The sequence below is a fragment of the Dama dama genome, chromosome 14 (genome assembly GCF_033118175.1).
Source record: "Dama dama isolate Ldn47 chromosome 14, ASM3311817v1, whole genome shotgun sequence".
Classification (NCBI taxonomy): Eukaryota; Metazoa; Chordata; class Mammalia; order Artiodactyla; family Cervidae; genus Dama; species Dama dama.
In genome coordinates, this window is record NC_083694.1 from 76363988 (window position 1) to 76388802 (window position 24815).

General features: G+C 60.4%; 1 protein-coding gene across 4 annotated transcripts in view; it reads right to left on the reverse strand.

Annotated features, from left to right (window-relative positions):
* Positions 1–24815, reverse strand: part of NAV1 (neuron navigator 1) — a 194306-nt gene that overhangs the window by 129762 nt on the left and 39729 nt on the right. For all 4 annotated transcript variants that reach the window (XM_061161150.1, XM_061161151.1, XM_061161147.1 and 1 more), the window contains exons 2-3: positions 11565–12310; positions 7080–7183 (exon numbers count right to left, since the gene is read on the reverse strand). In XM_061161150.1, coding sequence (XP_061017133.1) covers positions 7080–7183; positions 11565–12280 — 820 coding nt within the window. In that variant the 5' untranslated portion in view covers positions 12281–12310. The remainder of the gene's footprint in view (positions 1–7079; positions 7184–11564; positions 12311–24815) is intronic.

Genomic DNA, 24815 nt, shown 5'->3' on the forward strand with positions numbered 1-24815 from the left:
GACTTGGAGCCTGGCTCTGATGCCCTTCTACTCACCCTCTGGTCCAGGCTGAATCCCACCTATGTCTGCCCTTCTTCCCAATGCCTTCTCGTATATGAATTCAACTCCAATTCACCCTTCAAGGCCCAGCCTCAGGGCCGCCTCCTCTAGGAAGCCTTCTCTGACTGCATCCCACACTGATCTTGAACTTTCCTCTCTACCTATTATAGTCAGGGGGCTGTTTGGACAAATCCTGCCCAGTCATATCCAAGGCAGAGAGGTTCTTTCCCTCCAGCTAAATTGTAAGCCCCCCATTACAGACTGTGTGTTGATGTCCCCCCAAATTCATAAACTGAAACTGATCCCCAGTGTGATGTGCTTGGAGATAGGGCATTCGGGAGGTCATTAGGTTACAAGGGTGGGTCACTTGTGCATTATAAGTAGAGGCACCAGGGTGCTTGCTTCTTCTGAGCTGTGTGCAGACAGAGCAAGAAGACGGTTGTCTCCAAGACGAGAGCTCCCGCCAGGAACTGAAATGGCCAGCACTCTGACCTTGGACTTCCCAGCCTCTAGAGCCATGAGAAATACACTTCTGCTGCTGAAGCTGCCTGCGCTGACCGCGCCTCTCCTCCGTGGCAGTTAGCAAGGGCCGTGGATGCCTGTGAGCCGCGGGCCAGGGGTCTTACTGCCACTGGGCACCTGCTGTTGCCACGGACTCCCTGAGACCCATGGTGGGTGTGTTCCATCAAATCCTCCAAATCTGGGGCTGCCATTGTCTTTGTTTTACGAGAAATACGCTTAACCAGGACCACCCTGCAGGCTGCCGTGGGGATCGGGATTTGAACACAGGCTGGGGCATTCACGTCTGCCTGGACAGCAGCCAGTTCCTGCTGTCCTGGGGACTTACTGAACAATTGCATGTGATCCCAAGAACTGTAGCACCCCATAGCGGAAAACTCAGGGTCCTGGTGGGGTAGGAGGCCGGGGCCCCGCAGTGGGTATGGGCATTGGGAAGGAGGCCCCGCCCCTCCTACCTGTCCAGGTGCCCCCTAGGGCCTGGTCGCCCGTCCCGCCTGCCTGGGGTCTGCCAGGCCCAGGCCTGCAGTCACACTCAGCCTGGCCCGCAGAATCCCGGTGGCGGCAGGGTGGAGTTCTCCTCCTCCATTCTCAGCACCGAGGTCCCTTCGTGGCTCAGCCGCAGGACCTCTGTCCTGGGGTCCTGGTCAGTTCCGGGGGACCTGGGAGCCCTAACCATCCAGGACCCTTGGAGGCTTCCCTGTTCTTAAATGCTGGGGCCCTGGGTTCCCTTCAGGACTCGCGGCATGGCCTTAAGAGAATGCCTCCCTTCTCTGCACTTCGGCTGATCAGGAAGAGGTCAGCTGGAAGTGGGGGTAGGCTTCCAGCTGGAGGGGCGGGAGGAAGCACCTGATCCAGGTCTCAGTCTGAAAATGGACTTGAGTGAAGTCAGAGGCCAGCTCCCAGCTGACAGGGAGACCAGGTAAGAAGGCGATGTCTCCCATGTGGGCTTGGCTTGTGTGTTGCCATGGCAACTGTCCTCCACACACCTGCTGGCACGTCCATTGCATACTGGGTCCCAGAGGAGCTCCATGAGGCCCAGGTACAGCATCCTGAGACCAGGACCAGCCATCGGTTGTCATAGCAACTGCAGGCTGAGGGGGGCCGGGGGGGCTGGTGGCAGGAACTCCAGGCAGGAGGTGGGGCCGGCGCGTCTGCTGGCTGTGTGCGGTCGTGTGGGATGGAGACACATGAACCACATGTGTGGGTGTGTCCTCTGTGCAGGGGAACCTACAGGCCTCTCTGACCCGTCCGTGCAGGGTTGGCTATTCTAAGATCATTGAACCACAATGCTCAGAGGAACCTCAAAGACATCTTTACTCAGTTTTCTGCTTTAGGGCAGAACTGGTGCTCTTACACGGAACCCTATTACTTCGCTGTGGGCCATGAAACCCAAAAGCCAGATGAAGGAAACACTGGGCCAAACCCAGGTGGTCTGGCAGCCCTGTGATGACCTCACCGCCAACAAAGCAGAATCTGTTAGTCGGTGCTCAGCAACTGGATACAGAAAGTCCATAAACCAACCATCAGATGGCCAAGTTGTGCGTGAATACGTTCATCTCTCTGGGAGACGTAACATAGGGTCCATCAGGTTCTGAAAGAGGTCCTTGATGCCAAAAAATTGAAGCCAGCACCAATAGAAAGGAGAAGCCTCGGCCGACGTGGATCTGGGCTGGTGGACTGGCTGAGCTAACAAGCCTGCCTCTTCCTATCTGCAGGGACACTGCCCTCCCATGCTTCTCAGGTGGCACCTCTGTGTTTTACCGGAGCTTTGTTAGTTTTAGACTAGGCATTAAACATAACAGAAAAGTGCAGTGGGGCTCCTATCTCAATGAATGGTACAACCCCTTGGCACTTATAAACCGCCCTGCGAATGCCCGGAATACCCACAGGAGAGGGGCCAGGGACTCAGCCTTCCCACATGAGTCTGATCTCATCCCAGATGCTTCCGTCCTGTATCCCCACCCCCTCAGCTCCGCGGAGGCCCAGCCTCCCAGGGAGGAAGCATGCAGCTCACGGGGTGCAGCTCCTCCCTGGACTGTGGACCCGGGGCTGCCCACTCCACCCCAGGGCCGAGCCCCTCCGGCTGGAGATCCCTCCCACTGTGACCTGAATCCTTCTGCCCCCAGAGCCGGCTCTCAGGGCAAGGACAATCCCGGGCCTGGGGTGGCCCCGCACCTGCCCGCCCTCTGCCTTGACCCTGCAGTCATCTTCAGCTCGCTCTGAAGCTCTGGCCGCACCCCTGGAGACCCAGGAAGGCGGGGTTTGGATTCCTCCTGCCCCTTGAAGGATGCGCGGGGAATGAATGTTACAACCGAGGGTGGTTCTCAGTCCTTAACCCTCCTGGTCACCGTGTCCAGGTCCCCTCACTCCACGGTGTCTCCCAGAGCTCCTTCTGGTTGGACTGAGGGCTGTCTTCTCAAGGGGAGTCTCTCAGCAGGGACCCTAACCCTCTCCTCACAGGGGTGGGGAGCTGTGGGCGGCGGATGCTCTACACCCGTTTCTGCCCATTCAGTGGTGCCCAGGGCGGGACTGAAGCCTCGCCCGTCATTGGCTGGGAGGGCTCTTCATCCGCCTGGCCTCCCCGGCAGCTGGGAAGAAGACTGGCCTGCCTTTGCTGGGATGCAGGAGGGGCAAAGCCCTGTGAAGCTGAGTCTTCAGGACAACCCCAGAGGCGAGGTCTTTCCACCAGTCACAGAAGGATGGATGGTGGTGAGGATCTACCAAACAGCGCCCACCCCAGCTGGGATTCCTAGCTGTCCCCCTGCTCCCTGGAAAACTGTCCCGAGGTTGGGCAGAGTGGTCTGGTCTGGAGAGACCACAAGTGACCCGGCCCACCACCCCTCAGTAAGCACCCTCACCCTTGAGATCTGCCCGCAGCTTGCAGAGGAATGAGCACCAGTTCACCTGAGGCCGGAGGCTGGATCTCAAAGCCATGCTGCGAGGAGCCTAGCCCAGGACAGACAGGCTCGGGACACAGGGACCAGGCTGCAGCCTCAAGAAAGACCACGGCGGGCAGTGAGCACCTTCCCTCCCACCACCCTTCCCCACACTGAAGACGGCCACTGCTCGTATTCTCAGGGGGCTTCCCAAAACCAGAGCTCTGCCCTTGCTTGCTGGGATGTTCGCACACTCCAGAGCTGGGGCTTCACCTCGGGGCCTCCATGCAGCTCATGTGCAGTTGCACAGGCTGAACACTGCACAGCTCCATGGCGACAGAAGCCCCACAGGGCAGAGTTTGTGCCTGTTTTGTCCCTGGATGTACCCAAGTGTCTAGAGCAGAGCCTGACATGTGCTCGGTACTGAATAAAAATTGGGTCACTGGGTATAACTCTCTGGAGGTGGATAACACAGAGCCCCGCGTTCTTGGCCAGAACAGGAAACAGGGAAGCCAGGCCTTGCCTACTCTGTACTCATGGGTGCAAACACCTGAGAACCCCTGATGTTCCTTCTAGAGTGGGAGTGGTCTGGGGGCCCAAGCTGCCCGGCCTCTGCTGATTCTGACCCTCCACTGAAATGGGCTGAGCCCCCTGCCTGGAGACAAGTCCCATTCCAGAATCCCCCAGGCTCCTCCCTCCCCCTAAAGAGACAGAGTCCAGATCCCTCGGGTTTTCCATCTCTCCTCCCCGCCGGCTTCCTCAGTGACTTCACCGCTCCAGCCTCTCCCTCCCTGGCCCTCCCCGAGCCCAGCTCCGCCTCCCTGGCCATCTCACAACTGTGCAGCCTCCCTGGGTGTCCAGGACCCGGACTGTCCCCTGCAACCCTGCAGTGAGGTCACGGCTGGGGCGGCCTAGAGTGTGACCTCTGAAAGCTGGGCTCCAATCCTGGCCGGACCACCTTGGGATATCCCTACCCCCCCCGCCCCGCCACCTGGAAGGTGGACCTTAGGAGCACGCCCCCCCAGTCTGTCCCACCAAGCTGCAGCAGCAGGTCAGCATGTGCTGAGTGGCTCTGTGTGCTGGGCAAAGCTTCTCAAGGCTTTGCCTGTGCGGGTGCCTTTTAGCCCCATGAAGCCCTTGGAAGCAGGTGTGGCTGTCATCACGGAGGCACAGGGGGACCAGGAACCAGCCCAAGGCTGCAGAGCTAGCAAAGGCAAGGCCGCGATGCCCAGCGGGGCCCTGGGTCCCCACCTCCACATCCCTCCGGCCCCACGGAAGCCCTGCCCCCGAGACCACAGCCCACACTGCCTGCCTGGAGCATGGGCTGTGCTTCCCGTCGATTGTCTGTGCATCCTTTCTTCACAGATGGCTGGGACACACACCTGGCCTCAGTCCCCAGAGGGTGGGAAGGCAGGTGGGAAGGGGGGTTAGCCTAGCGCAAACAAAACAGGCTTGGGATGCAGAGCCAGTGGCGTTTGGGCTGGACTAGGGCCGGGGTCAGGGACTGTCCCACTGGCGGAGGTGAGGAAAGCCCAGCTGAGCCGGCAGCACGTGGGAAGGCGGGGCCCGGACTCCAGTCCGGGCAGCCCTCGCTGTGCGTCCTCAGAAAAGCTTTTTGCAGAACCTCTCTGAGCCCCCTGCCTACAGCAGAGCAGCACTCCCCCGATGAAGCGTGTGTCATGTGCTTACGAGGGACATTGTCGGGAGCACCCGGTGCTCTGCTCTGCACACAGTAGGTGCTCAATAAACAGCAGCTGTCATCAGCATTTGGTCCTCCCTGTGTCTGGGGAGTTGAGGCAGCGGCCCTGGTGTCAGCTCAGCTACTCATGAACCACAGACGCCGCTTTAAGCAGGTCACCCTCCCTCCCTGAGCCTTTCTTCCTGGCGAAAATGAGGCCACATTTGGGTGAGGCTACTGTCTGTTAGCGTAGCCTCACTGTCCGTAAGGACTTCCCAGGTAGCGGTAGTGCTAAAGAACCTGCCTGCCAATACAGGAGATGTAAAGAGATGTGGGTTCAATCCCTGTGTGGGGAAGATCCCCTGGAGAGGAAATGGCAACCCACTCCAGTATTCTTCCCTGGAGAATCCCATGGACAGAGGAGCCTGGCAGGATACAGTCCATGGACTCGCAAAGAGTTGGACACGACAGAAGCGACTCAGCACGCACACGCCGTCTGTTAGGGCTGTGACCCTCAGCACCTTTTGAGCCCAAGGCCTCTGCAGCCCAGAGACCCAGATCCAGCCTGAGGATCCCGGGAGAGTTGGTGGAGGGTGGCGTGTGGCTGCCTAGGAGCCCCAAGGCGGTGTCCCGGCTCCCCCTGCCCTGGGAGAAAGTGCCAGTTCTGGGGTTTTCTCTCCTAAACCTACAAGGTGTGAACAACTGAGTATGGCTTAAAGATGGAGTCAGCTCAACAAGAGAGGGAGGAGAAATGCAAATCAGCCTCGAGGGAGAGGCCAGAGGCAGAGGCGCGTGCCCCAGTGATCCGTGGACAAGCGGCGTGAGGATGAGAGAAGACCCTGCCATTCCCTGCCCGCTCAGTACTTGCACACGCATGAAGTATGCCGATCTTGGGGTCACCCTCCTGGTCCTCTCCCACATGGCCTCATATGCAGGCACTGGGGACTCCGGCTCTGTTTCCCAAATTAAGATCCAATGGAGACTCTGGCAATGTCTGCATGTCAGCAACCAAGGGGTGTATCAGCAAATGGGACCAGTGCCAGGTCTCCCTGGCACACCCGGTGGGCGTGCAGAGGGCCAGGGCACAGGCGTGGACACCCCCACACTGCCCAGGGCAGATGCGGAAGGAGCAGCTGGCGGTGGACCCAGTTGGGACAAACAAAGGCGGCGCCCAGCACCCTGCTTGGGGGCACGTCGTCATGGAAAGCCTCTCCCTGCTGCACAGAGCCGCCCTGATGGTTTGTTGGTTGAACGAGAGCAGTGATGAGTGAGTGCGGCCCTCTAGACTCCCTTCCCTTCCTCTCATCTCCGTTTCTTCAGGCTCAGAGGACAGGCCCCCCACAAAGCATAGGCAGACCCCAAATCTCTCCCCATCTCACCCGTCAAAGAGCCTGCGGTGTCCTTGGCGGAGGTGGACACTGACCACAAGGCGGAGAGCCTTGCCCGCTGCCCAGGAGGCTTGCAGGAGGTGGGGGGCTCTCTTCCTTTGTGAAGGGGCTTCTTCTCTTTGTGAAGCCCACCTTGCAAAGCTGCCCTGCACCTCTCACCGTGGAGAACCCCGCCTGCCCTCCACCAGACACTGCCGCTAGAGATGGTGAGGGGCCTTCTGGCCAAGCAGCCTAGGGCTCCCAGATATAGTGAGTGAGTCCTCTCCCCACTCCTGGGCTGACGATGCCACGCCCTGGCGGTGTGGCACAAGCATGAAGAAGCCATTACACTGGCAGCTCTGCAGAGGTAGAGACAGCCCGCACGGTCTCCTGGTTACCGCGTCCTGACGCCCACAGGCCTCTGGGGCGGGCTCCTCTCATCTCCGCTGCGCTCCGACTCCGCTGCCCGAAGAGGGAGCCCCGCCCCCGATGAAACCCCGCCTCCAGAGGGAGCCTCGCCCGCCCCAGATGAAGCGCCCCCTGCACCGCGCCCCACCCCCCCACCCCGCCCCGGAGGAAGCCCCGCCCCAGAGCACTTACCCAGGCTCGAGAGTTTCTCCTCAGCGCTGCCAGGGGGGCTGGAGTAGCCGTCAGAGGCCCAGCCGCCCTGGTGGAGGGGGCCCGGCTCCGGGTCGGCCTGGACCCTGCAGGACAGAGAACGGGGTCACTCACGGTGGAGGTCGCCCTGGCCTCCAGCCTCTCCCCTCGGAGCCCGGGCCTTCCCTTCTGCTGTGCCCGCCCAGGGCCGGGACCCCCGATGGGCATATACGCCCCCCCCCCCCAGCCCCGGGGGTGGGCAGCAGGCCTTTTTGGCAGTTAGGCCGGGGCACCTGAGGGCAGGGGGCCGCCTGACGCCAGTCACCCCTCAGGGTCCCCGAGTCCCTGGACCATGAATCACCGTGGGGCAGAGGGACTCTGAGTAACCCTGGCCTGGGGGGCCTGTGTCCTGCCGAGGTCCCTGCCCCCAGGCCGCCCTGTGAACCTGCGGGACGGCCGTCCTCTGAAGCGGAGGCCGCTGATCCCTCCGGAGAGCTCAAGGCTGAGGAGGATGGAGCAGGCGGTGGGGAGGGCCCAGCTGGGTCTCTGTGACCCCCGAGGGTGGAGTCCTCACTGGGCCCAACCTGGCCTGGGCCCAGCCTGGCGGTGGAGAGGAAGGGCGCGGTCTCCAAGCACCAGCTTCCAAGTGCACACAGGCCTCCGAGCACAACCCCTGGGTACAGTCCTCCCAGGAACAAAGGCTCCGGGAACTTCTATTACAGGCAATTCCCCGGGCTCTCCTAGCTGCCTGCCCCTGCTGAGTCTCCAGCTAAATGGGCCCTTTGGCAGCTTGAGGGGCTGGCGGGACGTGTGAGCAGGAGGAGGAATCGATGGCTGGCCTGGGTCGTGGGGCGGGGGCTGCCTCCCTGTCCAGGCTTGACCGGTCTCAGCTTTGGGGTGACCTGAGCGGGTCAGAGACCAGAGGGACCTCCTCTCTCCTGGCCTCACTGAGTCCATGGCCAAGGAGATGCCCTCCAGGCCCAGACTCGCCTGAGGGTCTGGGGCTGTGGGGGCGTTTGCTGGCCGGCAAACTCCCGCAGGCAGCCAGGGCCCTTGTGGGTCTGCAGGCCCTGCGCTGGGGACCGGGCGGGCTCAGAGGGAGCAGGGGGACTCACCTTGCTGGGAGTACCTGCCACGTGCTGCCTTCGAAGTTTATGGAAATCGAGCATAAACCTGCGCTTTTCTGGAGGGGGCGCAGTGTACTGGTGAGACTAGGTGAGGGCTGAGTAATGTAACACCACACACACACACACACACACACACACACACACACACCACACACACCACACACACACACGCCACACACGCCACACACACACCACACACACACCACACACACACACACCACACACACACACACCACACACACACACACACACACCACACACCACACACACACACCACACACACACACAGACCACACACACACCACACACACACCACACACACCACACACACACACCACACACACACACACACCACACACACACACACACCACACACACACACCACACACACACACACACCACACACACCACACACACACACCACACACACACACACACCACACACACACACACACCACACACACACACCACACACACACACACACACACCACACACACCACACACCACACACACACACACAGACCACACACACACCACACACACACACCACACACCCACACACAGACCACACACAGACCACACACACACACCACACACACCACACACACCACACACACACACAGACCACACACAGACCACACACACACACCACACACACACACACACACACGCCACACACACACCACACACACACACACACACATACCCCCCCACACACACACACATGCCACACACACCACACACACACACCACACACCACACACACACACACAGACCACACACACACCACACACACCACACACACCACACACACACCACACACACACACACACACAGACCACACACACACCACACACACACACACACCACACACACACACCACACACACACACACACACACACACACACACACACACACACACAGCTGAGCACCCCGACCCAGTTGTCAGGGGCCAGGGCAGTGAATAGGAGTACCTGGCTGTCATATTGATTGTCACTGTTCTTGTGAGCAAGGGCGAGAGGGGGTGCACGGGGCAAGGCGCCCACCCTGGGCAGTGGGGAAGGCAGCCTCAGGGCTCTGACCTCAGGAGCAGCACACTTTCACCTCCTCCACCCCACATGGCCACGCCCTGCGTCCCCCAGTGATCCCAGCTGGAATGGATGGCACCGTCTATGTGGGACATTGGTTGAAAGTTGAACCAGAGAAAAGAAAACCCATGCCTGACCCTCGAGAGACTGCTATCCCAGTGTCTCCTAAACCCTCACCAAACCGTTGCCCTCACACTAACTCTCACCCTAACCTCACCCTCAGGCCTGGGCTCTTTTCTGTGGAGAGAGAAGGGTGAGGGCAGAGACGAGGGAAGCAGGTGGGCAGGACCAGAGCATGCAGAGCAGACCGAGGCCGTCTCTGCCGTGTCTGTCCTATGTGTCTGGGGCAGCTGTCCGGGCTGTGGGGAAGGGACACCTTCCAAGGAGGCAGGGGAAAACACCACCGCTTCATTCCCTGGAGGAGCAGGAGGGGCCTGGGGATGGGGAGCCTGAGACCCGCGGCTTCTGTGACAGGCTGGCGCTGTGCAGAGGCAGGCTGTGGGGCGCGGGGAGGTCTCCGTGGAAACAGGGTGTCTGTGACCCCTGGGGGCAGACACATATCCTCGCCGCGCGGCCCAGCACCGCTCGGGAGGGGTGCCCATTGGTCACAGGCTTCCTTTTGAACCACAACCCTCCTGTAACCCTAACACGGGCCTGAAACGGTCTGAGAGGTGGGACGTGAAGATCCCTGCTGAGGTGTCAGGACACTTTTCTGTTTAAAACACAATGGTGTCCTGAGCAGAGGAAAATGTCTGTTTAGGTCGCACGGAGATGTTCAGAGGAAAAGAGTTGACCTCTTTGGAAAAAGTCAGATTCTACATCTGCCAGGGGGCCCGAAGGGTAGATAATGTAAAATCTGGAACCGTGGAGTTAGAGACACATTTCCTCAAAGACGATCAGCGCGAAGGCACTCCGGGAGGAGACGCAGGCCCCAGAGTCGTAGGGACACGGCTCACGGGCGGGGAGAGGACCAGTCCCAGGACAGGCCTGACCGCCTTGAGAATCAATTCCAGAAGCACATGGGGGGCCGTGCGGGCTGCGCCGGGGCGCCCCCAGGGGCGGGGTCCCCACAGGAGACTTGCTGGGGGCTCACAGCCGGTAGGTAATCTGAGCCTCTTCCGTCGCTGGAAAGTTCTTGCTAACTTGTAGACACCATGACGCGGACTTATCACTTCGGAGCTGCACCAAGTAAATGTTAATTCATCGCACACACGACAGCCCTTCACGTTCCTCAGAGCGGCCCTCGCGCCCACCTCGGCCGCCCTTCTCCAGGGCAAACTGCTTCCTCGCAGGCAACCACCCTTCAGGGCTTCTGGGGTCCCTCACCGCCCTGGCAGGCTTCCTCTCAGTGTGGTTTCCTCGCACCAATGCCCTTTTAGACTGTGGAGCCTGTAACTGAGTGCAGTACCCTGCAGAAGGCTGGGCATGAGTGAGAGGGGGCGTGCCCCTGTCCCGGCCCAGCTGTCTGTTACATGCAACAGGGGAGCCCAAGACTTTTCAGGGGTCAAGCCACACTTCTGGCTTCGTGTGAACATGCACCCTCCTTTCCCACCCCAGCTGCTCCCACCTGGGGGACCCAGCATTCAGGGAGCTCCTCCACCCAAACTGTGGGTGAGCTCGTCCTGGAATCAGCCCAGAGGAAAACCCCAGGAAGTCTGCCTAGTCAGGGAAGGCACTTCATTTGCATTCAAGCATCTCGAAACTGTGCCATACTTGGTAACTAGAATGCTGCTTATTTAAAGGGGGCCATTTCAGACTAGAGGTATATGTTTTTACTAAGGAAGGACAGGTGACGGAAGCACATCTCTGAGCTCCACTTGCAGTGTCTGAAGAGAGCTGGCAGCTCGGCTTGTTGGCTGTGCTGGGGTGAAGGGCGGCCCAGCCCCCGCTGATGGTGCCGATGTCAGAAGCCGGTCCCCCCGGGGATGCACACAGGCCACGTGGGGGCTGCCGGGGGTCCGTGGGGATTTCACGACCATGGAGGGAGGGCCTCGCTCAGTGGTGGCTGGCCCAGGTGAGTCAGGTGAGACTGTAGCTAACTGCCTGGGCTGCATGACACCCTGACACCTGTCCTCGAAGAAGTGAGCATGCTGGGGGCACCCCCTCCAGGCCTGTGTCTCGTGGCGTGCCCAGAGTTGGGTCTGGGCACCCCTTAGGGTCCCACCCCCGGCCCTGCACTCCCCCCACACCTTCTGTTCTCTCCACCGGCACCTCCCCTCCATGACCCCCCGAGTCCGGGCTCCATCCCCCCGCTATCCCCCAGCAGCTTACCTGTACCGGAAGGGGGCCACGGTAGCCATGACAGGCTGGCCGTGCGGGTGGGCCGAGCCGAAGCTGACGGCCCCTGGGCCCAGGCGTGGGCTCCGCACGGGGCTGCAGGCCGGGGAGGGAGGCCCCGAAGCCGCCCGGGGTTCAGGTTCCAGAGGCCTGGGTGTCCCGTGACTTGTGCCAGGAACATCTCTCTGATCTTTCCCTGGGTGGTTGGAGGGCTTTCGCACTTCGGGAGTGCCCGGGATCTGAGTGTCTCCATGAAAGCTGGCCCGGGAGGGGCTCCTGCCGCGGGTCTGGCGGTTCACAGTCCCTTCCTGGGCCCCCCTCTTCTGCCCTGGGGTGCCCCGTGTCTCTCCAGCTCGTCTTGACCTGGCCCGGCTGGCCAGGGTGGCCTTGGGGGCCACGTGGGGGCTGCTCCAAGGAGAGCCGTTGGGAGCCCCCACCCCCACAGACAGCTCCCTCGGTGCCCCCGCGGCCTTGGGGGAGCCTCTCCCCCGGGGCGCCTTAGGGGACGATCCCCTGGAAGGGCCACTGGTCTTGCCTAGTCTTGGGGAGACCGCCCGCTGGGGGCTCAGGGCCAGGCCGGCCTGGTGCGGCCGCAGCTGGGGCGATGATGCTGGGGTCTGGGTCCTGCTCTGCGAGGCAGCGCGGGGCACGGGGATGGCGGAGGCGTGCTGGGGGCGGCCCACGGCGCTCAGGCTGGCTGTACCGTCCATGGCTGGTGGGCCTGTGGCAAGGCTACTGACCTGCGGAGAGAGGACGGGAGACTGTGAGGCCCTGTCCTGGGGTCACTGGCGCCCCTCGGTCGCATCCTGGCTGCCCACCCGGCTCAGGGAGGACCCTCTGCCTCTTGCAAACGCAGGAGAAAGTGCCCACGCACTGAGATGTGCTATGCGAACAGGCGGTTTAAGCTTGTCCCGGGGCCTGGCCACAGATGGGGGCAGGCCCCCATCTTCAATCTCTTCTCGCACCGAGTCCAGAATGCTCTGCCCCCGCGGAACTGACTCCCTGCCCCCGGCTGGCTTCTGCTATGGCCTCTTTGCCGGACGCCTACCTTCCCCCGGATATGGCCCTGGGGCATCAGCTCCAGATCCCACCAGCCTGACGGCAGGCAGCCCCCCGTGGTCACAGCCTGCCTGCACCCGTCCTGGCCAGGCTCCCGGCGCCCAGCTCGCACCCGCCTGGCATCACTGCCCCCTCTCCCGGCTCCTTCCTGCTGTGCCCACCCATGCGTCCCTGGAGATGTGGGCACCCAGCCCACAGCCTTCCTCTCTAGCCCCTTCCCTACCCACCTCTGCCCCAGGCAACCTCTGGCCTCAGAGACGAGGGTCCCACCCTGAGATAAAGGCGGAGCCCTCTAGGCAGCCTCTGCCACCAGCACCTGTCCTTCTCTCTTGGACCCCAATCTGTGAGTCACCTCCTCTCTCCCATATCTTCCCCAGCATGCTAACAAATTAATTGACCAATTAAATTACTTTCATTTCAAAGGAAGTTTGAAGTCGGCTACAAAGACACACAGTCAACTCCAGAGGAAAGAGCTCAGTGTAGAAATGAATCATGCAACAATTAGCAGAGTACAGGCACGGATGCTCCCATAACTGTTGTGGGAAAAGCCTTATAGCATCGTGCCGAAGGCAGGAATCCTGAAGGAGGATGCTGAGAGGTTGGAGTGCATAGAATTAAAGTCCCTGGGGGACAGGAAAGCCCTTTCCCTAGGTTCAGGCCGCCAGTAAACTGCAAACACACTCGCCACACGGGTGAGGGACGAGGAGTCCACACCTTCCCTCCGGGGGGCTCTACCAAATGGATCAAGAGCAAACACCCCCTAGGAGCAGTGGCCTAAGGATCAAACAAGAAATTCATAAAGTGATACGGTTGGCCAGAACACAACAAAAACAAAGGGCTTCATGAGACTGAAGGAGATGCAAATTAAATCAGGTAATGTCGGTTGCTGTCAAGTTTACTGTCTCCTGAAAACTGTGATTTCCAGTCGTGGTACAAGTGCAAGGCCCTGGCACATGGCCCCAGACACAGACGTGTGTCCTGGGGATGATCACAGATGTGGCCTGAGTGGCTGAACTTGGCCTCGGGCACAGGGCTGAGCCACACGCCAACCGGCAGAAGCAACAGGCTGACCACCACCGAGCAGGGCTCCAGACCGCTGAGTACTGCAGCTACAGCTCAGACTTCAGCGCCTGCAGGTTCAGTCCCACACAGGCAGGCGCAGCATCACGTGATCCTGTGTGCTTCTGCTGCAGCCCCGGGGGCACAGCCACGCGGCGCCCCAACTTCCCCTTGGCCTCCAGACCTGGCTTCGGGCTCAGGCAAACCAGGTGGGGCATTCAACTGAGTCTGGCCCTGGCGGAGAAGGCCGTGCCCCTCTCAGCGTGGGGAGGACAGGAAGGACAAGCCGCCACAGTGCCATCACTTTCAGGCATAGGCCAACCCTGGGGGCTGGAGGAGGCTGGGACTCAGTGGGGGCGCCCGGGGCCCTGCGCCCGCCTGGCTGGCTCCTGGCTCAGAGCTGGGCCCGACTGGCCCTGAGCATTGGAGCCCCTCAGCCCGTCCACGTCTCCACCCTGAGAGCCCGGTGCTGCCAGGTCCGTGGGAATCCCTTTAGCCTGAGAACTGCAGCCTGGTCTTCTTTCTGGCCCCGTGGCACCAAGTCCTCACAGAGGAAGAACAGGGCCGGCTCTGGTCCTCCTGGGTCACAGGAACCAGGTCAGCATCCGGGCAGTCACAGTGAGTGGTCCCGTTGGTGCCAACAGCACCTCGCAGGCCCGGCCTGGCCCCAGGTCGGCTCCCAAGGCTGCACTGCTTGGACCTGCCTCCTGGGGCAACGCCGCCCCCGCCCCCCAGAGAGGGCTCCCTGCCCCCCAGAGAGGGCTCCCCGCCAGCTCGGCCCTGGGCGAGCTCGGATCCAGACAAGCGGACGCAGGCTGGCCGCGCCCCCTCCATCTGTCTGGCCAGGAGCTCCCCCAGGCTCCAACGCCCACCCTCCCTGTTCAGAGTTCAGAGGATGTCTGTCCCCACTGGGGGGCTGCTTCCCTGGCCTCTAAGAGAGAGGCCCACCGAGCACGGGCACCCTGAGCCACAGCTGAGGGTGTGTGTATGTCGGGGGCGCACGTCCCACTGACCCAATCCCCACAGACGGCTCTACTGCCAGGACCACCGGCTCCTTTTCAACCAATCGGCCAAAAGAAATGACTTCGTGCCGGTGAAAATCCATGACTTAAAACTGTCCCACAAATCCAGGGAGCGGAGCCGCTGAGCCGGCGGGAGGCCCACGGACAGCCTCACTCAGCACGCAGCCCCGCGCCGAGACCCCTCGGGGAGGCTCCCAGCAGCAGCAGCTCCCCCCCATAACACAGATGGGTGTCTGGAGCATGATTCATGAGGCTGCGGGTGCCAGGCCCTGGGAGGTGCCCACGACAGCCCTGCTGCACCCATCCCTCCTCCCTCCCGCGTCACACCCCCTGATTCAGTCGGTCAGCAGAGGCCTGGCTTCCAGACGGGCCAGGCAGCAGATGGAGAGGAGCCTGGGGGAGGGGAGCCCAAGGCCCCCCACCTGCCCCGGCACCCTGAACTGGAGCCGTGTAGGCCCGCGCCTGCCCATGCCTCGAGCCACCCACCCCTGCCACGAGCCGGCCCACCACGGTCTGGCGGTTTATCCCCGCCACCCTCCCCCTCCCCGTCTGCTCTCAGCCCCAGGCCCAGGGTTGCCTGTCCAGCCAGGCGGATGCAGGCGACATCACCCAACATGCCCACTTACTTCTTCCAGGCCCTGAGGTCCAGGGCCACTGGGCTGGGGCAGGCGGGGTCTGGGGGACTCCGGGCCTCTCTGATAGCCCACCACTGGAGACCCTGCCCCTGCAGTGTGGGCTGGTACCTGGTCTGAGCACCAGCCACACCGAGGCCTTTGGAGGGGCGGGATACAAACCCACCAGGAAGACCCCCTGTGATGTGCCATCAAGCCACCTGCCAAGGCACGTGGCCTTGGGCTGGTTACCCAAGCAGAGACCTCAAGGGGAGGGCGAGGGCAGGTGTGGGGTGTTGGTGGCGGCCCAGGGTCAGCCCTGTGCCCAGATTCCAGTGCTGTTCACACACGGGCATCAGCGGCGCCATCTGGGAGTTGGGGTGAAGTCAGGCGTGGGGAGTCAGGCTCCATGCTGCTGTCCTCCAGAGCAGCGGGGCGAAGGGGACCGGCCACCAGTGCAGAGCGCATCCCAGGCCCCTTCTGGGCCACACTGACCACGCTCCAGTCACTCCTGCTGATGACGCCCCCACGTTGGGACCACCTGCATTCCAGCAGCAGCACATCCGTGCAGGAGTCACGCACAGAGGAGGGGCTGGCCTGGCTGTCGCCAGAGGTGCGGGTGCCAGGCTGCATGAGAGGTTCCCCTCCCCCGCGGTCCCCCCACCCGGCCTCAAAGGATGGGCCCAGAGCCGTGAGGTTCCCAGAGCTTGGCACCCCAGGGCCCAGGGTCCACCAGGCCCAGCAGGCTGGCTGGCGAGCTTGCAGGAGACCCGCGTTGGTGGGAGCGGGGGGACCCCCTCTTAGTCTCTCACTACTTGGGGGCAGACCCTGGAGCAGCCGCCACCACCCTGCCCAGGCCCAGGGCCCCCGCCACTGTCCACTCCTCCTGGCACAGGGGCTCTGGGCAGGGCCCCCCCAAGATGGCTAGCTCAGGAGCTGGACTGGGGCTGCCCAACTGGCAGAGCAGAGGCTCCCAGGCCAGCCGAGGCCACGGACGGAGAGCGGACGGGTGAGCTTTTGCACTGTCAGATCAGAAACCCACAGCCACACAGATCACCACTCACCCTGGACGACAGCTTGGACTTTCAGTAACTGTTTTGGAGTGTTGTTTAGGGTCTGGTTCTGCTATTTATAAACTGTGTGGCTTTGGGAAAGTCACTTAAACTCTACAAACTTTGGTTGTTTCATCTGAAAAATGGGCGGGGGGGGGGGGGGGGCGGACATAACTGAGCTGCTCTAAACATGAAATGAGATAATGTGTGTCTTAGCACATCCTGCCTGCTTTCACAGCATATCATAGACGGGGTGGGGCGGGGCTTATAAACAACAGAACTTTATTCTTCATGCTTCTGGAGGCTGGAAGTTCAAGGTCAAGGAGCCAGCAGATTCGGCATCTGGTGGGCCCTGTATTCTCAGTATATCCTCGTGTGGAAGGTGGGGTGAGGGGGGCTCTCGGGGGGCTCTTTCTGGGGACACTGATCCCATTCATGACCTAACCACGTACCAAGGACCCCAGCTCTTCCCACCATCACCTTGAAGCTAGGATTTCAACATAAGATCTTGGGGACATAAGCATTTAGTCTAAAGCAAGAGTGAAAAACACTTCATGTGGTAGCCCAAGGGAAGTGCTTTTAAAAGGTTAGTTCTTATAATGAAAGTAACATGCTCATTAGAAAAAACTTGGAAAAACCGACAAAAATATAAAGAAGAAAGTGTCTTTCCCCTACAGGCCTTTTGTTGTTCAGTCACTCAGTCCTGTCCGACTCTTTGCAACCCCGTGGACTGCAGCACACCAGGCTTCCTTGTCCTTTACTGCCTCTATATGCCTTACTAGCTGACATTGGCCTTTTTATATGTCTTGGTTTCTTCCAGGCTTCTTACAATTCATGCTTATACCCATAGACATCGTAAAATTGTGATGATACTATACATACATTTTATATCTTTTCACTTACTATGTAGTAAGCATTTTTTACTTTTCATTTAAAAACCTTCAGATGTTTTCCATAAACATTGTTGTGAATCACTGATAAACTTCTGTGACTGCATTGGACAAAACTGGCTCATCACCCCAGTGTCCCTAACCATTTGGAGGTTTCCGGTTTCCGACCATTTTGTGTAAGACTCTGATGAACACCCAGGCCAGCTCTGCTGGGGCCTCGGATGACGGCTTCCGGCTGCACTTCTGGAAAGGGGATTACCAGGTCCAAGGGGGGGTTCATAGGAGAACTCAGTTACACACTGCAGACGCTGTTCTGAAAGCCACATCCAGCCTGGCTCCCCAGTCTGACTCTCAGCACCCTTCCTCCAGGTCCTGGTGCAGCCGTGGGGGGGTGGGGGTGGGTGCAGCCTCTGTGGGGGGCCTGGAACTTCAACCATGGTCAGGTAGTCAGGCTGAGCAAGGGGGCAGAGCTGGAGGCAGAAACGTGGGGGGCAGACCCCAGTCTGCTCTGCCTGCCCCCGAACACAGGGAAGAAGGCACGCTGCTGGGCCTCGGGGGGTTAGGGTCTGAGGCTGGGAGGGCCTTCCTCCCTTGGGGAGCACCAGCGACAGGCCCGTCTGGCCTGCTGGGGGGTGCGGAGAGCGCTTAGGGCGGGCCCACAGGCAGCACAGCAGGCCTGTTCTCCCCAGGGTCCGTCCGCTGTTCCTCAGTGCCCTGGTCTGCCCAGGCCCCCCCTTTCTTTTCAGTTCCTCTCCTTTCTGAGACTGCCCCCTGACTTGTCATCCAGGTGGTTTTCGAGCCGAGCGCCATGGTAACCCTGTCAGGCCCTTGGACAGGCAGGTGGAAAAGCCAGGGCAAGCTCCAGCCTGGGGACCTAGGCTCCTCATGTCCTCCTCCCTCCTCCCCCTCATGACCTCCTCCCTCCTCTCCCTCCTCCCTCCTCTCACTCACTGCCTCCCCACATCCTCCCCACACCCCTCCCTCCCTCGAGCAGCGAAATCCGCTGCCTTCTGCTCTGCCCACAGAAATGTGCTCATGGGCCCTGCCTCACTCCACCTAAACGAATGCCCATGACTCTCCTCCTGGGACCTTGAGGGAACGTCCCCGAGGAGACCCTCAAGCCGCACATGCTGACATTGGCCTCGTGACTGTCTCCTAGGTTCTGGCCCAGGCTATTTGTGACCTCTCTGGGGGCCCTGAGAGCAAGCAAGTGACCGCTGCGTGGATGTCCCAGAACACAAGGTCTCACCACCTCCTCCAACCACCACCTAACTTCTTTTTCTCTCCCTTTTGGCAATACTGGTTGTCATGGAGATTCTAACGCAATGTAGGAAGCTTGTTACTTGGCAACGAGAGGCTGGAGGTACAGGATTGGCTGCTGAGGTCTGAAGGAGCAGCAAGGATGCTGAGGGAAGGTGGGGGGGGGGGGTGAGAAACCCTGGGGGAGCACCGAGTATGGGGAGGGGAGCAGACAGAGGACCAGGTGATGAGGAGGAGGGAACGTGGAGCATCCTGGGCTGGGCCCCCCTGTGTGCTTGCTCTGATGCCCTCAGTAAAAGCAAGACAAACAAACACACAGCAATGTATTTTCATATCTGTATTTACACTCTGGTAGGATGGATGGGGATTTCAACAAAGAGAAGGTCCTGAATATCAGAGCGGGGAAATGCTTCAGGAAGGCCCTGTGGTGCAGCAGAAAGGGCAGGGCTTGCGGTCGAAAACTTGGATGTGAAGCTCAACCCCACCCATTCCTCTGCGTGTGACGCCATCAAAAGACTGAAGCCTCGGAGCTTCAGTTTCCTCATCTGTGAAACGGGAAGAGCGCCCTGACCTCCAGGGCCAGCTAGATGAGCGCTGACCAGCGGGAATGGGCGCGTGGGCAGTGCTCTCTCATGTGGCTTCTGCAGGGGCCTTTTGTGACCAACCGCTCCTCGTTATCTTAATCACTAGCATCATGACCAGAACTGAAAACGCGTGACGTGGAGAGGAGAAGCCCAGCTCACTCCCATCCAGACTCACAGGCCTACTGTCTGAGCCCCGGGCTCTCTAGGGGCCAGCTGTCCAGGCCTGAAATGGTCTGTCCCAGGGGGCGTCATCAGGAGGAACAGATCCCAGCGGGCTCATGAGATGCTGTGCCCATCCTGAGCACCCACTGATGCCCAGATGCCCTAAAAGCCAGGGCAGCACTCCTGACTCCACACCCAGGTCTGCCCTCGGGGGTGGAGACCACGGCCACAGAGTTTCAGTCGTCCTTCCAGGCAGGATGGCTCGGGGGTGCTGGGCACCCTCCCTAGCACCCAGGTCACACATGGCCCCAGAGCGGTGAGAGTGGGTGAGTGCAGGGAACCAGCAGACAAAGCAAGCGGCGAGTTCCCGAGCGGTGACCGGCGTCCTCTGCCGGCCCCGGGGTGGCCGCGGCGGCCCGGGGAGCACGGACTCTGCTGCCCCTGCATGGGCACCGCGAGACGCCGGGCCAGGTGGGACTCCCTCTCGGACAGGACTCTCAGGATGGTCTGAGACGATCCCAAGGCACAGAAGAGGCACTCAAGGGGGCGGGTCACCTGGGCGTGGATCCTCGGCGAATGACTCCTGTGGGCCCATAAAAGTTCTAGAGATTCCAGGTGTGAGCCTGACCCCCCTGCTGCCCTCTGCTCCTCCTGGTCCCTCCCGTCCTCAGAGAGCAACGTGACGGCTGAGGACGGACCGGCTCACCAGCTCCGTGTCGAGCCAGCCAGAGGCAGCAGATGGTGACTCAGGCAGACGCTGCTTCATTCAGCACCTCTCCGTCTGCAGCTCGCCAGTCCCCGGCACTCTGAAGCCCTCTGTGGTTTCCAGGCTGACTTCTCACCACGGCTGGCATCAGGGCCCGCTCTGAGGGTCCCGCCTCCGCTGGGCCTGGGCTAGGCTTGCCCCCTGGGTGGGGGCTGGGCCGGGGGGCAGCGCCTGCTGAGGGGTGAAGGGCTCGGGAGACCTGGCCACGGGCCCACACCTGAGGGTTCTAAGCAATTTCATGGGAAAAGATGATTCAGAAAAGGGCTAACTACAGCATGGAGAATGCAAAGCGACCTTGGGTCTGACAGTGTCCTGTCATTTTTCTCCTGCGCTGAGAGGAAACACGGAGAAAGGGGGTCACGGGCAAGAAGAGACTCAGGGAGTGGCCCTCTCAGAGCCTTCCTTCTGGTGGGGAGGGGAGGGTGGGTGAGAGCCCCAGATGGGCAGGGGGGCACTTGGTACCCGAGCTGGGAGGGGCTCTGTCGTCCAGAGTGGGGGTCCTGCTGTGAGTGGGTGGGAAGGGGTGTGGGCCTCCCCCACTTCAGCTTCAAGTTGATCTGTTTGAAGTCTTGGCTCTCCACATAGGATTTTTTTATCAACAATGTGTTTCCAGCTTCACTCCCTGGGGCTGGGTGGGGTCAGTGACCACGGGGGCTTCAGTCAGTCTGCCGAGGACAGGGATCGGGGAGGGGGCCCCTGGGGGCCTGAGAGCTCAGCAAGAGAGAAAAGCAGGCTTGGGACTCACTTCTGCAGAGGCCCTGCGGAGGGGGGGGGGGGGGGTTGGACCTCCCGTGAGGTGGGGGAAATGATGCTCCAGAGCCAGACTTGAGGTCAGGACCACGGGAGCTGGAGGGTGGTCATCTCAGGATAAACCTGCTCCAAAGGCCCTGCCCTGAGTGGGCTCTCTGCTCCCCCACCAGGAAGGAGGCATTGGACTCTGAAGCATGCTAAGCCTCACTATTCTTATATTTCCTGACTCATCTTTGTTCATTTTTTGTCCCTCCCTCCATTGTTTATAAAACAAAGTTCATATTTTGAAGTAGTTTCAGATTTACAGAGAAGCTGCAGAGATACGACAAAGTCTCCATGCCCCCGGTCTAGCTGCCCTTGTGCTGAAGTCTCGTATAACCAGGTACCTTATGAAAAGAGAAGAACTTGACATCGGATCATTACTGCTCAGTGAACTAGACTCTACTTAGAGTTCACCAGTCTTTCCACCTATGTCTTTCTCTGTGTCCCAGGTGCCCTACTGCACTTAGCTTCCCTTAGCTTTTAAAATTTAAATTTCCCCTTGCAAACCCCAGTCTGTCTGCACCGTGCTCCAGGGGACGAAGAGAAGGCATTTGGGCCTCTATCACTTGATTCTGAGCAGGTCATGGGCTGCAGGAAGAGCAAGGTACATGCAGCAGTATTTACAACAGCCAAGTCAGGGAAGCAGCTTGGCGATCCACCGATAGAGGGACGGATAAATGAGAGATGGCACACACATACAATGGAATATTACTCAGCCATAAAAAGAATGAAATGATGCCATTTGCAGAGACATGGACGGATGCAGAGACCATCATATAGAGTGAAGGAACTCAGAAACAGAAAAGCAAGCATCTTAGATTAATGCATGTGTGTGGAATCTAAAAAAGGGTACAGATGAACCTATACGCAAAGCAGAAATAGAGAGACAGACGTAGAGAACAAACACCAAGTGGGGAAAGAGGGGGTGGGATGATGAACTGGGAGCCTGGGATTGACATATATATATATATATATATATATATATATATTATCGATACTATGCATAAAATAGATAGGCTTCCCAGTGGCACAGTGGTAAAGAACCCACCTGCCAATGCAGGAGATGCAGGAGATGTGGGTTTGATCCCTGGGTCAGGAAGATCCCCTGGGGAAGGAAATGGCAACCTGCTCCAGCATTCTTGCTTGGAGAATTCCAGGCACAGAGGACCCTGGTGGGCTACAGTCCACAGGGTCACAGAAAGTCGGACACGACTGAGCACGCACGCATGGATACATAAAATAGGTGGCCACTGAGCCCTGCTGTGAGCACAGGGAGCTCTGCTCAAGGCCCTGTGCTGACAAAGAGGAGTTTGTACAGCAGAGCCAACACAACACTGCCAAGCAACTAAAATCCAGTAATAATAATATAAAGGAACAAGGAATGGTCTCTCCCCTGGAGCTTTCCTCTTTGGAAACAGAGGTCATTCAGCGTTGCTAAGGCTTTTAGAGGTGACTGTGAGGTCTCAGTCCCCAAGAGCTATGGGATGAGTGGACCACAGTCACAGAGGAGTGGCCCCGGTCCAGACCAGACGCTTCCCCCCAAGGCACACAGCCTGGCTGGAGCCGCCCCCTTGGTCTGGAGCCCAGGGTTGGCCTGACAGCAAACTCACCCTGTCTCTGAGCACAGAAGGTTTAGCCACCAGCAGCACCAAGAGGGAGCAGAGAGGGGCCTGCATCTCTGCAGAATTGTTTCCAAATAGTGTTACTTTTTCCCTCTCAAGGTCTCCCTGGAGATGACTGTGGTGCTGAAAATGCACTAAATCTCTCTGCTTGTTTATGACACACGCCCCATCCTCCCTCTGTCCCTCAGCCTGGTCTCTTTCCGAGCAGTTACACAAGTGGCCCTGAGTAGGAGTCAGAGCCTGGCCGGGGAACCTGCCCGAGGCCCCACCTCACAGGAGGGCGCCGCGTTCCGACAGAAGTGGGTTTGGGGAGAGAAGCCCCCAGCAGCTCGCTTTGTGCTCTGTGGCCCAAGAGGGGCTGCAAGGAGGGAGCCAGCCCGCAAGTGGCGGGTGAACGAGGGCCTTGTCCCAGCGTGCAGGTCGAGGGGGGCTGGCGCATGGACTCTGTATACACAACCTTTGCTTTCTGCTCCCACTGAACACGGCCTTGGGAAAGGAGCCCCCTTCCTGCCAGAGGGACTGGGCTGGACGTGAAGATGAGGTGACAGTCCAGGGGACACTGTGTGTGGGACCCAAGAGTGCTGTGACCTCATCTTCCCGGAAGCCCCCCAGGGGAGCCCACTCCTGGAGGCCCCCGGGCAGGTGGAGGCTGCCGACTGGCACAGAGATCCCCGCATTCTCCTCGTGGTTGAGGGGCCACCGAAGCCCCAACCCCAAGAGCGGTGCAGACACCCTTCTCAGGGGCAGAGCCCACTGCTTCTGACGCTCCACGTGACGACAGCCACCAGTCCGAGGGAGCCCACGGGCACGACCACCTCTGGGGCTCTGCCGGCCCCAGGATGAGCCCCAGAGAGACCCACACCTCCTGTGTCCCCGAGTTGGGGGAGTGCATGGAGCCAGCCTCCTGACGGCAGGTGCCCGCCCTCACCCGTGGCCTTTGCTTCCGCCACCCCAACACTTGGCGAACTTGGGGTTTGGGTCCTGGGTCACAGAACTGCAGCCAGTCCCCCGATTCCAGGCCACAGACGTCCAGTCAGATCCGTGGTTCCTGCAGGCATTTCTTGACTCCACACCCCCATGCCAGGGCCCCCATTCAGGCCCCTTGTTCATCAGAAGGATGGAGGCCTTCTCCCCCGCCTCTCTGCTGACCCACTCACCGTTCCCTCATTGAGGTCAGAGGACCCGGCTGAACCACGGTCTGACCGCAACCCTCCTGTGCAATTAAACCAAGCCCCTGGGGGCCACGAGAGCCCCTGACTCACTCCCCGTGCCTGCCGGCCGCGCCTCTGGCCTGTCCCCATTGCACTGCGTCCTGTCTTCCTCCAGCTGACGTCTCCACACCCTCCTGTTTGGCCCGGGCATCGAACCATCCAGGAGCCCCCAGGTCCCCCGGCAGCGTCCCACAGCTGGCTCTCAGTCCCCGCGGCTCCTGGACTCGGCTCCAGAGCTGCTCTCTTGGAGAAAGCGGCCCCGCTCTGTGCTCTGGGACCCGCTGCGCAGGTGCCAGGTGCTGGTGGAGCAGAGACGCCCAGTGCCCGCGGGCTGGGCCCTGCTCCTTGTCCAGGCCAGGCGGTGGGGGTCTCCCAGGCCCAGGAAGCTGGGTCGGGGGGACGCCGCCCCTCCCTGGGCGGGGGGGCTGTGAGACGGAGGAAATAAGAGGCAGCTGGGGAGGACGCAGGCCAGGAAGCGTCCCCATGGCGCCGGGAGCAGGTGGACGCAGGCACAGCTTCCCAAGCTGGGGGAGGGGAGGGCCCTGCGGGAAGGGGTCTCAGTATCATCCCCTTGGGCTCAACCGAAGGCCCCTGGGGCACGTTGGTGGTTGTGTGAGAGGCTGTGGTCTTCATGGAGGCTCACTCGGAAGCTCCAGGCTAAGGACTGGGGGTGTGTGTTGTGGGGGGAAGGTGGGCCATGGGGCTAACCCTGGGGGTCTGGGCAGCAGGCAGGCTCTGGGGGTCTGCACTGCCCCCTCACCACCCCTTCCTTGCCCTTCCTCTCATCACAGGCCCCTTCCCCAGGGGGCACTGCCTTCAATCCCACCCGCAGCCTGGGAATGATGGGAAAGGACCCTCACCACCAGCCTGGAGTTGGGGGGGTACGGACCACTGGACTAGGCTCACTACTCAGAGGAAGAACTGCAAGGCGCCTCACCCTTGGTTCCCAGCATAGCACCTGCATGAGCCCAGCTCGGCTTCACACAACCCAGGAGGCAGACACCGTCACGCTCCCTTCACAGCAGAGGCAACCTGGGTCCCCAACTGTGCGCGGGTCCAGGGCCACTCCTGGGCTGGTTTCATGGTGAGACTGGGGGCGTGGGGGCCGCCCTCTCCTGGGGTCTCCCTGGGGAGGGCAGAGCAGAGACCTCGCCC